The sequence below is a fragment of the Opisthocomus hoazin genome, chromosome 23 (assembly GCF_030867145.1).
Source record: "Opisthocomus hoazin isolate bOpiHoa1 chromosome 23, bOpiHoa1.hap1, whole genome shotgun sequence".
In the NCBI taxonomy this organism is placed as follows: domain Eukaryota; kingdom Metazoa; phylum Chordata; class Aves; order Opisthocomiformes; family Opisthocomidae; genus Opisthocomus; species Opisthocomus hoazin.
In genome coordinates, this window is record NC_134436.1 from 8267379 (window position 1) to 8282105 (window position 14727).

Below are 14727 nucleotides of genomic sequence, written 5' to 3' on the forward strand. Positions count from 1 at the left end.
CGCCACCTTGTTTAACTTCCCTTGAAAGCAGGAGTCACAGGAGTAAAAGCAAAGAACCGGCTTCTGAGTTACTCCTGTTACGCCACAAGATCTTTGAGGTCTTGTATAAATAGGAGGCAGCGGCATAACAAATTTATTCCTAACGCAAATTTGTTCTCATTCATTCTTCTCAAGAATCTCATTTAAGGCAGATGAAGTTGGTTACGCAACTAAAACCAGAGACCCCAAGTGTCTGACTTTAACTCCAAACCTTCTGTTATCGAAAAACTGGTCCCCACTTTGCGATTAGAATGGGTGCTCATATGGAAAACTACTTCTCTTCTCAAATACATGTTTTTTGACAGCTTGTCACATTTTGGAACTGCTTTAGGAAATCATCTGCAAATTGAGAACTGTCAATCTTAGCGATATATATATGTACGTTCACACACACACAGCTGCAGTGCAGAAATATTTTCAAAATCTTGCCTGGCTAGTTTAATTCAATTTAGTTGGGTTTTAAGCATGAGGTGAATTTTCCAGCCTTTGGAGCCTATGGGTGAGCGTAAATGAGGTCAATGGTGGTTTCAAAGCATAAAGGACAAACGAAGACAGGAAGAAAAAAAAAATGAAGGTTACTTACCAGTAACCAGTGATATTTGCCTCCAAATATCCACACTCCTAGCTTCGTGTGGCAAAGTGCCCATCTCCAAGAGTGAGGACACACAGAGATAAGTTATGATGGACACAAGCCATTTCTTGTTCAGACTTGCTGAGACTACAGTAAGGCCACTTTCAGGAGATGGATCATCAGCGGCACAAAGACAACTGCATTCGTGGGGTCATGACCATCTTTGGAGGAATGAGGAGGCCCAAAAATATCACTTTCTACAGCTATCTTCCTCTACGTCTGTCTTTGACGTGTCATGATTTTAGCTCAATAACAGTTTGTCCTAAAACTGTAGAAAGTAGGAAGGAGATTGCTTTGATCAAAGTTCAGTGGGCAGAGGTAACACCATCTGCTGAAGTCTAGGAGTGTGGAAATTAGAGATGAAAAACTACAGCAAACAAAAAAGACCTGGCAGGTTTCATGCATGGATCTCAAAGTACTTTAAAAAGATGGGTGTTATACCCATTTTACAGAGGAGGAAACTGAGGCACAGAGAGGTTAAGTGGTATAGACAAAGTTATGCAGGGAGACTAGTGACATGCTTGAGATTAGAGCACCATCTCGTTATTCCCCAGGCTCCTCTCCTTATCTTCAGCAGCAGACTGCACCTCCTCACTAGACCCTTCTCACATTCCTTCTCATCCCTCCAAAACACAGCTCAGTCTTCTTTGCCACATACGAAATTATTTCTTTCCAAGGTTTCCCTAGTCTCTCGAGGGTCTGAGCCATACAAAGACCTGCACGTTTGCCACCGTTCAGCGTTCTGCTCTCTTCTTCCACCACGCTTTTTGCTTAACCTGGTGCTGCGACACTAGTGTTGGGCCATACTTCCCAAACACACCGAAACTCAGCTGAAGGCTTCGCAGCAGCAGCAGCTGAGCCAACAACTGAGTGCCTTTCGCCTGGCCCCCCCGAAACACGTTGCACCCCCACCTTGGCCGAACGGGGAGACCTGGGGCAGTGATGGACGGGAGCCGGGCACAGACTCGCTTGGTCTCAGTGGTGGGAGCTGCTCTGCTGCCGGACACGGAGCAGCACCCACTCGGCAAGACTGGGAGGGTCTCTCCTCTTTTTGGACACGATTTCGCCAGCCTGTGCCTGCCTTCCTACATGCCCACAGGTAGCCGCGGGCATCTCCCACTGTTACCGGGATGGGATGTGGTGTGAGGCAGGGTAAAGAGCAACGGCAGAACATGGGCTTCTCTGCCTCTCCTCTCCTGTGGTCACTGGTGTGTCCACGGAGCTCGTCCTGCCTTTCTTCTCCACAATGTCGCTCAGGGTGGTTTTGCTAGGGAGTCAGTCACGAGCTTTGGTTCCCGACGAGGGAGCAGCCCGCGGGAGCTGCAGACCTGCCGCACACTCCTCTGCGCTCTCCTGAGCTTGGGAGTGAACAGATAGTGGAAGACCCTTCACGTAAAATATCTGAGGGACTTTGGCAGAAGGTGAAAGGCAACATGTATTCGTCGTGTCCCCAGAGAAACTACTAGATTATTACCTCAAACAAGGGTATGTTTTATAAACGAGTAGTAGATATTTCTCAAACTGGCATCTGAGCGATTAAAGCCCTTGACCCCTCTTTTCTCCACGCCGCTGTAATCCATTCTAATTCTAATCACAGAAAGCCAAGGAATGTACCTCGTTTCAAAAGATTTTCCGTAACGTTCGGTATTGCTCAGAGGCCTCTGCCAGCCGTGCCTCCTCCTCCCGCCCTCCCCGGTGAGCGCAGCAGCTACCACCGCGCGCAGCCCGACGCCGGCGTGTGGGGAGCCTGGCAGCAAGCGCAGGCAGGATCAGCTGCTCCTCCCTACGCTCCCCGTACGGGCATCCAACCCCAACAGCACAGCCGTCGCTTTTCTTTAAATTCAAACAAAAAGAGAAGCTGCCCGGAGCAAATCTCTAAGCACCTGAAAAATCAGCTAAGCTCATAGTCGCAAATGAGGAGCTTCCAGCATCACCGGTAAGCATTCGCAAATTGCGAATGAATTAATCCAGATCAGAAAATTCAGTGGGCTTACACTTGCCATACCAAACTATACTGTACAGGGGAAATTACCCTCTTTAGTCCAGACATCGTTCGCATCTAACTTGTACTGCAGAAATGGAAAGCATGGTTTTAAAAGGGTGATGCACAGGACACTATGGAGTAGTTCATGACACCTCTTCTTGTTCTTGCCCTTGATGTTCTCCAGGGTGAACATCCTCCCCATCCCAGGTGTGGCACGGAAGAAGATGCAAGTGTTTCCTACGCTGCTGCCATCCAGAAGGCCTAGTGCTCAGGTGAGACCACGAGAAATCGTTTTCTCCTAATGTCTGGAAAGGTCGTGCCTCCCTCGCGCATCTTACGGTGACTGCATCTAGGGGTTGCATACAACCAGCCCCACAGGTTGACTGACGGCGAGATGAGTTTGATGAGAGAAAATAGAAACTAAATTATGAAAAAGGACAGAGGGTTCAGAAAATCATTAATGACCGGAAAATGAGTTTTTCACCTATTTGCAGTCATTAGTGCTTTTGTGAACCTTTCTGGCGTTTGTAAAACTGCTGTTTTAGTTTACCTCAACCATTTAGACCAATTATAGACAGCAGGGAGAAGTGTTTATATAGAAGTTAGCTTGGGGTTCATTATACTGGCATTCTACTAGAAATTTCTAATTACTGTCAGAACTTATTTGGTTGCTTTTTGACTGCATTTCGTAATTGCTAACGCTTATCATATTCATAACACACAATTAGCACATAAAAATGTTTCTATATATGGTACATGAAGAACATAACATTACACAAGAAGCACAACACAAAAAGCAAACACAATGAAGCAAACAAACCATATCAAATTATATGGGAAAGAGCTCGTGTCTTACCTATGTTTAAACTCTTTATTTCTTTATAGAAAGGGAACAGAAGAAAAAAGAACAAACAGTTAGCTGAAGAATAGATGGTAAAGCAAACATAGTATTTGTTTTATTTTACAAAAGGACACAGGAGAAGGTATCTGTTTTCAGCACTAGCCTTAGCTTGATTTACGGATGAAGAGCAACTGGGAGTGATAGAGCTGCAAGCTCGTTCCCTAGCAGGATACCCCTGCCCCCATCCCCCACCCCCCATATATTTGACAGGAAACTTTCTGGACCATTGAAAGAGTTTTTGCATAGAAATATGTGTAGCTTGTGGGCTAGGAGCGAGAGAAACTGGCAGTTTCTGGATACATAACTGGGAAGGGGGAAGAACTGGGCTTAGGATATCATCCGCCAGCTGGAGGCAACCTCTTTACTCATAGTAATTTTCCAACAGGCTCTTTCTAAACAAATTTCTACTACGCAGTCTATTTTCCGCTCCCCCCAGTTTCTAAACTAATTGCTTAAAGCAAGTTTGGATGCTATTTGCTATCTAGTTAAGCCCATCAAATCAAATCTTAGCGTAAAAAAAACCTTCTAAGTGAGCAGTAAGATACTGTACAATGGGATACAGGCAGCGTTAATTGATCCCTAGTTTACTGTCTAGACACACAGCCAAAGCGTCCTCTGCTTCCCAGAGGTCAATGAATACATTCTCCACACCGCAGTGTTTCACCGTGTTTATGTCATTTCCATTTAGGAAAACTATTTCATAGTAGCTGAAGACTCTGCTCTCGTTCCTACTTAAACGACTCAAACCTTCAAACTCTTACCCATATAACTCGTACAGGTTTTCAGACGACCGCTGAATCACAAAAACTGCTATAGATGGTGTTTGCTGGAATGGACCTTCATTCCCTTTAGAGGAACAGGGGGCAAAAGACATCGCTGCACGTCCTAAAAATCTGTGCGTCAAGTCACTTGCGGCTGTCCAATAGCACTCAAAATACAACAGCTTTACTGTTTGTTGCTAACAGTTATAACAGAAGCTAAAGAAACTACGCTATGGAAAATGGACTTTCATACAGGAAAAGAGCGGACAAAAGCAGATTAAGAAGTCCATCTTCTCCTTCTTTACTGATGTCCTTTCCCATTTTCCCTCACATGTGCTGAAAAGCCCAAGTTCTCTCTTGCATAGCAAGAAATCGAAGTACTCGGACTCTTGTAAACCCGGAGATCACATCTTCAAATATCAGGCGTGCTAGGAAACTTTGTCACTGGCTGATATTAGGAAGTGAGGTGCATGTAAGTGCCTTACATTAAGTATCCTAATCTGAAAATATTTGTTTTCACCTACAGAGCTGTAGTCCTAGTTTGCAGAGAGCTAAACAGAACCGAACAAACTACTATAAAAAAAAAAATCAGCACATTCCATATAATGCAGAGTTACAGCGTATATTGATGTAAATATTTATAGCAGGTCACACATCCACACCAGCTACCTTCTGCAGTTTATACGGAGCTGCTAGCAGCAAGCACTAGATGATCTAGGACCTTTTTTTTTTCCAAATATAACGAGGCAGCCTGATGGTGTATGAGGTAGGTGTCAGAGAGCGATTTCAGAGTCGAATTGGCCTGTATCGGATCTCTTCTATCTTATCTAAATCAGAATTCACAACAGTGACATCAACAGAATGACATGAATGGAAGAGAAGTGTAAAATAGAGTTAGACCTCTTCTCTAACAGTCCAATCATTTTGCACTTTTTCCCACTAATTAAAAACTAAAAGTAGAGCGGAAGCAGAGGAATCGGTTATTGGCCATATCATTAAAATAAGGCTAGTGACCTAAACTCACTCCAGGTACATTGCAGCCATATCAAATTAACAAGACCACTACTGCTATCGCCTGGGTGGGCTGCAGAAGTACCAGAAGACAGCCAACGCATGTTATTTGTCCTCAGTTTTCTGCAAATACTCGACAGTGCTGTAATTATAAGGTCCAGTTACTTGAGTTACGTTTTGGAGCAATAGCTCTTGCCTCGCCTGGAAGAATGAGAAAAGGAGATGGAACAGAAATGGGTGAAGTGGTACACTCTACACTCATGCCTTCCCTACTGAGTGACCAAATCTTAAGGGAGGCGAAGGGGCACAGGATGAGGGGACACAGATACCATCTTAAGAAGAGTTCTGGTGATGCCAAGTGACTCTGTATGTCCATCTGAACTGCACCTGCCAGCCTACAGCAATAGACTTCCGACTACGGGAAAGAAGTGGGAGAGTGGCTCTCAAAACCACCGACAGGAAACCCTTCCTCCTGACCTCCTACAGCTGTCACACCTTTGCTGATCACTCTGGCTCAATACCTAAGGGCAGTCGGTTCTGTAGTCGTCAAACAGAACTAAAGGATGTATAGTACTGAGGGGAGATCATAGCAGATGTCACCAACAGGACAGGCAGAGGTGGTTTGTACTTCTTGTATGAGTTGCTTTGTACTCTTTAGCCCTTCTCTGTAGTCATTGCTCTGATAAGCTACAGACTTTGAACTACGCATTTCTGTGCCCCATTTCTCCACTGGAATTTAAATAGGTTGAAAGTGACAATGTTTTACAAAATTATAAAAAGTAATGGTAAAGGCTGATTTGAGCACAGGCTACAGAAGTGAAGTACGAAGATTAACACCTTACCTCAGCTCCAATATACTAGTAACATTCCTGGATGGGAAGATACGCCGGATATAGTTAAAATCTCCAACAAAGAGACTTCCATCGATACCCACTGCCAGTGCTACAGGGGCCAAAAGTTTATTTCCTTCTGCCAGACCATTGCAGCTGGGACAGGATATGCTTCTTCGGCGCCCGTTCCCCATAATGCTGGTTATCACAGCCGGCTGCTGCGTTAGAAACTGATTTTCTCCATTGCCTTTGTGCAATATACCTAATAAAGAAGAGGGGAAGAAGTGGTGATTACAATCATTCGTTGCAGGGGACTTCAGGTAGCTCTCTTTTCAACAGCTGCCGTTAAGGACTGTACACTGAAATGACTCCAGCAATTGGTCCTTCAACAGCGCGAAAAGAGCGATGCAGCTTTGCAGTAGCAAAAATAAAGGTGCAATGAAGATTCTCTGTTAAAAACCACACACACACACACAACCACAGACCCAAACCTAATGCCAGAGTCCGTCAGTATTCAAATAAGAACAAAACCACTGCCATACATCCCTCTGGCCTGGCACAGGTTTAGACTGTCTCGGTAACTGGGAAGGGAGAGGGCAAACGGTGGAGAGGAGGACGTGTTCCTTAGTTGTGTCCCTGGATCCTCTCACTCCAGTTTCCCATGCTACGTTTTGTTTGGAATTTTGTTCCAACCTTCCTGTTCTCCTTCCACCTTTCAGTCTTTCACTCTTTTTTCATGGAAAATGAAAAATGAGAAACAGAGATGCCAGAGAAGAGTATAGCACAGGAAATGAAAAGATAGGAGAAGGACGGAACTGCTGGAAGGGCTGCTAAGGATCAGTGACGAAATACAAGAGGGAAGCTAGTGGTAAGGATCTTCACTGGCCTTCCAGATAGGAATTCTTCTCAAAATGTTTGTTCAAAGAGCAGACCCCCGCTCCAAGAAGGGAGGGGATTCTCTGACAGAGCGACCATTTTCAGTGTATCCAAGATTGTAGATATCTGTCTAGAAACCTTCAGCCCCATGGTCTTTTGGAAATGCAGTTTTATGATCCTAATGCAAAGGAACTGGCTCCCCACTGGCGACGACGGCGAGTATCACGCGCTGTGTAAATGGCGCTCTCACCAGCGTTTGACCCCATGCACAGCACTTGGAGTGTGTTCAGACAGCCTGTTCTTGCCTGCTCTGAACACTACTGTAGATTTCTTGAGCAACAATGTGGTTTGCAATTTGTTAATGCAGGGATTAAAGAATCATTATTATTAAGGTTGGAAAAGACCTCTAAGATCATCAAGTCCAACCGTCGATTAGCAGGGAGGTTGTAGCAAACACTTTACAGAGATCAAAGGAAATCTATGCTGAGCATTCAGCTCCCTAAGAATATACGAAGACCAGGAACATTCAAGCTTAGGATACGTAAAGACAAAGAGAAGTGAGGAAAAAACCAACAGGTGACAAAAGAGAAAGACAAATGAGACTCACTATCTCGTCACGGATTGACACTGCTTTTAGGCCCCATCTCAGATTTGAGGGGAAAAAGGTCAAACGAGAGGAACCAGGAATGGGTGTAGTTAAGATGAGAAAAACAGGGAAGGAAGACAGACATTACAGGGAATAAACGAACAACAGAATAGCAGATAAAGATCTGGACTGTCAGAAAGTCATGCTGAGCAGAACAGTAAAATACCTGTTGGAATTCTACAAAAACTTTCTGACAACTGAAACATGTCCCATACCTTACTGAGATGAAGATGGAACAAAAAGAGTGGAGGAATTGCATTTTTTTAGAAGTGCCAATCTAATGCAAATAAAAAGTGTTCACAGACAAAACTCCATATAGCACGGAAAACACAAGGAATTAGCTAGCTCACCACTCTTGACATTAAGTACGTGATGCTTATCCAAAGACCATCCTCCCAAATTTGAAGGATCGAGTTCAAATCCTTGCAGCACTGCTGTCCTCTTCTCCCATAAAATGAGACTGGGGCAAGTCTCATATTCAAAACCCACAGAAACTGAAACAAAATAAAATAAAAGCTAAAATACTCGCTGAACAAACACTGAATTAAACGTCCAGAGCACATTCAAATCATTCAGCATCCCAGTTCCCCAGCCCCCTCAAGAAGATGGAGTGATTACATTCCTCTCTTTTATTCCACAATATTAAATTCAGATCTTTGACTGGACACAAATTTGAAACTTCATTCACATGTACAATGTACTCTGCAGGGATCTGATCGCTTGTCTTTGAATAGCTGGCACTGGGAAGCGACTGGTTTGGGGAGACGAGAGTGAGAAACACAATTTTAAAAATATAATGAAAATATTCTATCAGATAACCGGACAAGATCAAACTCTTAATTCGCCAGATGTTCACAGCATTTATTTAGTGTGTTCATTTCACATACCATATACCAGGGAGCAGGGAAAACTTTGTGTGCTTTTAAGCACACACACACTCTCAAGATTACTCAGAAAAACAATACCCTATGCAACAATGTAAGACAGGAAAGCTATAGCAAAGAATATTTTAGAAAATATGGAAAAGAAACAAGATTTTAAGAGTAAGTTTTTCTTTCCACACTGGCACAGCTCTGATGTCCATTTTTAGCACTGTTGTATCAAAATTGTTCTGCTATTCAAATGAAAATGCAAACTTACAAATATTAGGATGATCACTCTTTTTCCCACCCACTAGAACCAAGCGAACTAAACAGAACTTCAAGCCCGAACAGCATCAGAAAAACACTATTTTCATATTGAACGTATTGTACCATAAGAGGCCATAAAAACAACATGCATGAAAATCCAAATGCACTGAAGAATGCCAGCCAGTCCAGCATGAGGTTCATTTGCTAACCGAAAGAAAATAAAAACATCGTGATGGACTAGGTTTCACCCAAGTTCCTGTGGCCAGTTTTGCCCACTGTCTGGTCTAAACCTTCTAAGTCAGCTACTGATCAGGAAACACAGGCATGTGGATGGAGTTTAGACCTTCTGAATGCGATCTTTATTGTGTAAAAGAAACATAATATAAAGATCAATTGTGTCAGGAAGAGAAGAATTGTTTCGTCTCTTTTTGCTTCTCCGTAAGAAACGTTTGCAGTTTTCCTACTAAGAATCACAAGGTGTTATTTGGGAAGTTTTGGAGCTTGTATGTGCTGACTTACCTACAGCATCTGACAACCCATAAACCTTCTGACCATACGCATCTGTTTTGTCCCAGATAAACGTATATGCCAGGTTAGGAGATGCCTGAAATGATTTCTGAAACAGATGCCCTTCTACCGCTACCATCAAATGAACTTTAATTAGATTCAGCGGCACAAGTGACTGAGTCATGGCGATCTTCAGTAAGGATTTGTATCCAGCAGTACGGGAACTCAGGTAGCTGAGCTTTATGCTAGAGCCGGGGATCTCAATTTCTTCATGAAGAACCTGAACAGGAAAAAGATCAAACGTTTCACATCCGTGCACTGCTATTTTGTTTAGAATGATATCGTCTTGCATATTCTTAGGAACTTATGACTTCCCATTGTTGGGAACAGTTTCCCTCAAATCAGTGCAGCGACGCAGTTCAGCTGACATTTCTGAACAAAGAATTATTTGGCATCTGTGTACACCTTTTTTTAAGAGCCCACTGCTGGCAAAACTGCAAATAAGTACAAGTAGTTTTACTGCAAGTGACATGCAAGGGGATCGTGAGAAATAGTCACAGGAACCTGCAACTTCCACTACTAGTTAGTGTAAAGCCAAGACTAACTGAACAACGTAGTGAAACAGTAGCACCAGTAGAGTTTTCCTTTGTCCTCAATGACACACAAGAACACAGCCTGCAGTTAGCAGCACGCGCCAAGCCTTCGCAACATTCTCTCGAAACACCGAAGCTGTCAACTGAAATGCAGAGATACACTTGATACACTGCATGATAATGAGAAGGTGCAAGGCAGTCAAAGATAAATACGTCCGGGTGACATAAACCTGGGATATCTCCCGCAGACCTCATTAGAAGAGCTGCTATCTGTCAGAATGAATGCTGCTCTACAGAGGCGTTGGCTGCAGCAGTTCCAGGGGACAAATGGTGACTCTGTGGCAGGTGCTCGGGTCAGCACCAGCATCTGACCGCCGCTTTCTCTGGCCTTTTCACCCACACTGTTCTTACCTGGGTTTCTGGGACAATGGGATTCCGGCCAGGAGCATCACTGAAGAAAGTTGAAAGCGGTGATGAAATGATGACCGGATCAGGACGGACAAAACCACTTAGATCACAGCTGGGAATGGAGTTCTCCTCTGTCTTCATCACAAGCGTGTCCATGGCATAGAAGCTATTCCAAGGCAGCCATACTGTCCTTTCCTGACTCATAAATGGGGCCCGCTCAAAGTGCAAGGTTAGGGATGCTCCGCCATTTGCAACCAAGTCGAACCTAGAAAAACGTGGGCTTTAGAAGTGGCAAGACTGAATAATTCCGGTCACGGCAGTCCTGGCTAATGAAACAGGTATACAGGTATGCCTACAGCAATAGGTATATTTTAAATGTCGTGCTTCAAACGATTAGTAAAGGGAAATGAACCTCTGGCAACCAAACAACTGAAATCCAGCCAAGACAAGCAATGATGCGAAGTCACCAGGACAAACCTTGTTCCTATGTATTACAAAATTTGCATTAAATAATTAAAAAATACCCAACAAAAACCCACCACATTTAGTCACCTTTATATGTAGAAACAGCAGAGACGCCAAGTTCATACCAAGCTGGACACCAAATTATCCCTGTCCTAAACACAGAGTGGGACAGTGGCTCGAGAGCAGCCCTGAGGAGAAGGACTTGGGGGCACTGGTGGATGAGAAGCTCAACATGAGCCGGCAATGTGCACCTGCAGCCCAGAAAGCCACCTGTACCCTGGGCTGCATCAAGAGCAGCGTGGCCAGCAGGGCGAGGGAGGGGATTCTGCCCCTTTACTCTGCTCTCGTCAGACCCCACCTGGAGTCCTGCATCCAGCTCTGGAGCCCCCAACATAGGAAGGACAGGGATGTGTTGGAGTGGGTCCAGAGGAGGCCACGAAGATGATCCGAGGGCTGGAGCACCTCTCCCATGAGGACAGGTTGAGGGAGCTGGGGCTGTTCAGCCTGGAGAAGAGAAGGCTGCGGGGTGACCTTAGAGCAGCTGCCAGTACCTGAAGGAGCCTACAGGAAGGATGGAGAGGGGCTTTTCACAAGGGGGTGAAGTGATAGGACAAGGAGGAACGGCTGTAAACTAAAAGAGGGCAGATTTAGATTAGATATTGGGAAGAAATTCTTCACCATGAGGGTGGTGAAACACTGGCACAGGTTGCCCGGAGAAGCTGTGGCTGCCCCCTCCCTGGCAGGGTTCAAGGCCAGGTTGGATGGAGCTCTGAGCAACCTGATCTGGTGGAAGATGTCCCTGCTCATGGCAGGGGGGGTTGGAACCAGATGATCTTCAAGGTCCCTTCCAACCCTTACCATGCTATGATTCTATGTTTCTATGTGGCAGGAACAGAACAGCAGCGAAAGGTTTTGCTTTTTGTGTTCTACAAGTCAGATACGAGCTCCCGTCCCCAGGACAACTGATCTATCATTTTTCAGAGAGATTAGGTATTTACTCCCAAACCCTCCATAATCACAGCAGTAATGTGGAGCTGCGCAGGCATTTTGAGATCTGGTCTGAACAAGTAAAACACTTCCAGGTTGTTCAGACAACAGCGGTTGGTATCAGTTGCTTCATGTAAATGCTGGCAACATAACCAACTACTCCATGACTTCGATAATCTATTCAGATCTAAATATAGTTCAGCTCACCACTTACCGTAGTATTAAACCACTGAAATCAACGTTATACTTTTATTATAACAGAATAATATTCTGGGAAACACGGACATTAAATACTCCCTGTAGGTCAGTTGACTCGTATCAATTATTTCAATTCAACTGTTTGCATGCGCGGTCAAGCTAAAATGGTGAACGTTCACAAGGCGTGTGTCACAGGCACACTGCTGCCATCACCACCGCCCGCAGAGCAGACACGCCGTGACACACCGATCTCTGTTTATCTGAATTTGTGTGCATTTCAAATCGGCTGACACAAAGGGGGAAAAAGCACTTTTTTGCACAGCAGGAAACTGTTTAAATACATTCTATTAGAATCTTGTGATTACATTCTACCCTGAAGAAACTGAAAGGGTAGTGGATCTTCAAAAGGAAAGACAGGCAGAAGGGAACTTTGAAGAAAATATTCTATTCTATAATGATACTACTTTTTTTCTTTTTTCCTAGCAGTGTTAGCCTGCCTTGCATTTTAAAATGGAATATTTCCGGTCTCAGCTGGATGTTGCTGTAGTCCACAAATGTTTTCATGGATACAGAGCAATTTATTTGAAGGGAGTCTGCCTGCTAACACATTATTATCAGAAGTCAGCCTTTTCATATTTACTTGCAGTTAGTATTCAAAATGCCACGTGAAAAATTACTTTTGTGTTTACTTCATAGCTCCTCGCCCTGGGAGGAAGGCAATGCCTGACACCGCACGGTTCCATTAGCTCACGCCATCTGTTAACCAGCAAAGATGCCACACACGAAACAGGCACTCGCTGGAGCGAGCAAACTCACGTGCCGTCCTGGCGAGTGATGGTGTAGCCGTACTTCGGGTACTTGACAAAAGACACGTTGACCCCAACGAGGGGAGTTCCATCTGTAGTCACCACTTGGCCTCTTATAAGAGACACAAGGCTGAAAAAGAGAGATAATTAAAGGTATTAAAAGTTAAAGCAAAGTTACATTGTTCATAAACTGAGTAGTGGAACACTTGTGCCTCATTTACTCTAAATCCAATTTACTCCAAAGATTTTTAGAATGCTGAAGATGCCACGGTATTGCCCAGCTCCCTCTGTATGCTTACATAGATGCTTATCCATGCAGCGAGAACGGGAGTTAGTGCCTTCCTCGTCTAACGAGGCTGTGTCTCATTGCCTAACGAGGCTTTGCGGAGTAGAAAGCTACCTCACATTCATCCAAGCCACAACCGTGGCCCTGAAGTCCCACTGAGATGACGACCGGGCACTTCTCAGAATCCTCCCTGGGTACAACAGTGCGTCTGTCGATGCCTAATACACCGAAAAACATGGTGTGACGCCGCGCTGCTTTTTCATACAACCAGTTCTCCAAATTTAGGTTCATGTTCCTTCATTTTACAGAGTGACTGATGTTTGTACATTGCATTTAGTCCTGACTTGTAACCCTTGCTCTTCCCTTTGCCAAGGGGAGAAAGGCTGTGGTTTTAAGGCCAGCAAAATAAAGTTTTCTTAGCCAACAGGTCAAGCAACTTTGCTGAGCCCAGAGGAGACGCAGAGGGTTGTTCCTGTCAGAGGCATGCTCAGTCTCTTGCTCTTTCGGGAGTGCTCTGGTGCTGCCCCGTGCACGGCGGCAGAAAGGGCTGCTGGCCGCGTCCTCTGCCTCCCAGCATCGCCGGGACCGCAAGAGCGCGGGCTGCATCCCCGTACCAGAGAACATCTCTTTTCCTTAGTAACATCAGGGATTGTTTTCACTTCTTTTCTATGAACTCCAAATTATTCCAGGTGCTATGGTGCAAATTTCTAACTGCATTATACTGGCTACTGAACAACTTCTTCCTATTTTTATTCCAAACAAGGTGTAATATTTTCTTCAGCATTACATAAAAGAAACTAATAAATGAAAACGAGCAGCCATTTCTGTTACTTTTCTTTTAGAAGTTTCAACCATTTCTTGACCCTCCAGATCGAATTTTAACATCCAAAAATCAACATTTTGTAACAGAATATGGAATTTCATAGAAATCGATACCTGCTGAGAAAATCTACTTGGGAATACCTTGGACCACCGTAATTGTCTTGGCATTATTCATTTTGTTTGGGTTATTTTATGTCACAAACACACAGAAATAGTTGCAGGAAGAGTGTCACTGCAGCTTCCATAGGGTGACAGTGCAGAAAGCAGATCTAGAAGAGAACTGAATGTTCATGACTTAATTTTTTTCTACTTTCAGTTTTATTACTTCAGGAAATGTATTATTTTGGCCATTAATCTTCCTTTTTATTTCTAAAATCCCAAATATGGAATACAATGGATATTAAAACTTGTAGCTAAAATCTGGTTTTATAAGAAGTAATATGTTGACTAATAGTCTCATAGAGGATTTTTTTTGTAATCTTTTAAAAGTGTAACTGACAAATTAAGTGATGCATTAGGTACTTTTTTTTAACACAGAAGTTCAATGTGTAAAAACATTTAGATGTTTTTTTTCCTGAAAATTTAATCTCATTCTGCACAGAAACAATCAGCACGATCGAAATAATTTTGTAATCAGTATATTTTTATTATTTATTGCTTTATCAGGGTAAGAAGTAACTTCTTTTTCTCACACTAGTACTCAAAAAAAATCATAACCGTTATTTTCTCCCACTTTTTCATCTCTATATATGGAATAAGAGGTTGAGCCATTATCTTTCATGGTAGCTACCTCTTGAGACTATGGCAGCTTCAGTATACATGAAACTTGAAGTCTAACCCTATGGC

The 14727-nt window shown here is 43.7% G+C and overlaps 1 protein-coding gene across 16 annotated transcripts in view; it reads right to left on the bottom strand.

Annotated features, from left to right (window-relative positions):
- Positions 1 to 14727, bottom strand: part of TENM2 (teneurin transmembrane protein 2) — a 1253534-nt gene that overhangs the window by 26015 nt on the left and 1212792 nt on the right. For 13 of the 16 annotated variants that reach the window (XM_075442184.1, XM_075442183.1, XM_075442198.1 and 10 more), the window contains 6 exons: positions 12784 to 12903; positions 10321 to 10582; positions 9329 to 9596; positions 8030 to 8173; positions 6170 to 6419; positions 3511 to 3531 (listed from right to left, as the gene is read on the bottom strand). In XM_075442184.1, the coding sequence (XP_075298299.1) occupies positions 3511 to 3531; positions 6170 to 6419; positions 8030 to 8173; positions 9329 to 9596; positions 10321 to 10582; positions 12784 to 12903 (1065 nt within the window). The remainder of the gene's footprint in view (positions 1 to 3510; positions 3532 to 6169; positions 6420 to 8029; positions 8174 to 9328; positions 9597 to 10320; positions 10583 to 12783; positions 12904 to 14727) is intronic. The other 3 variants (XM_075442194.1, XM_075442192.1, XM_075442189.1) reach the window with 1 other exon arrangement.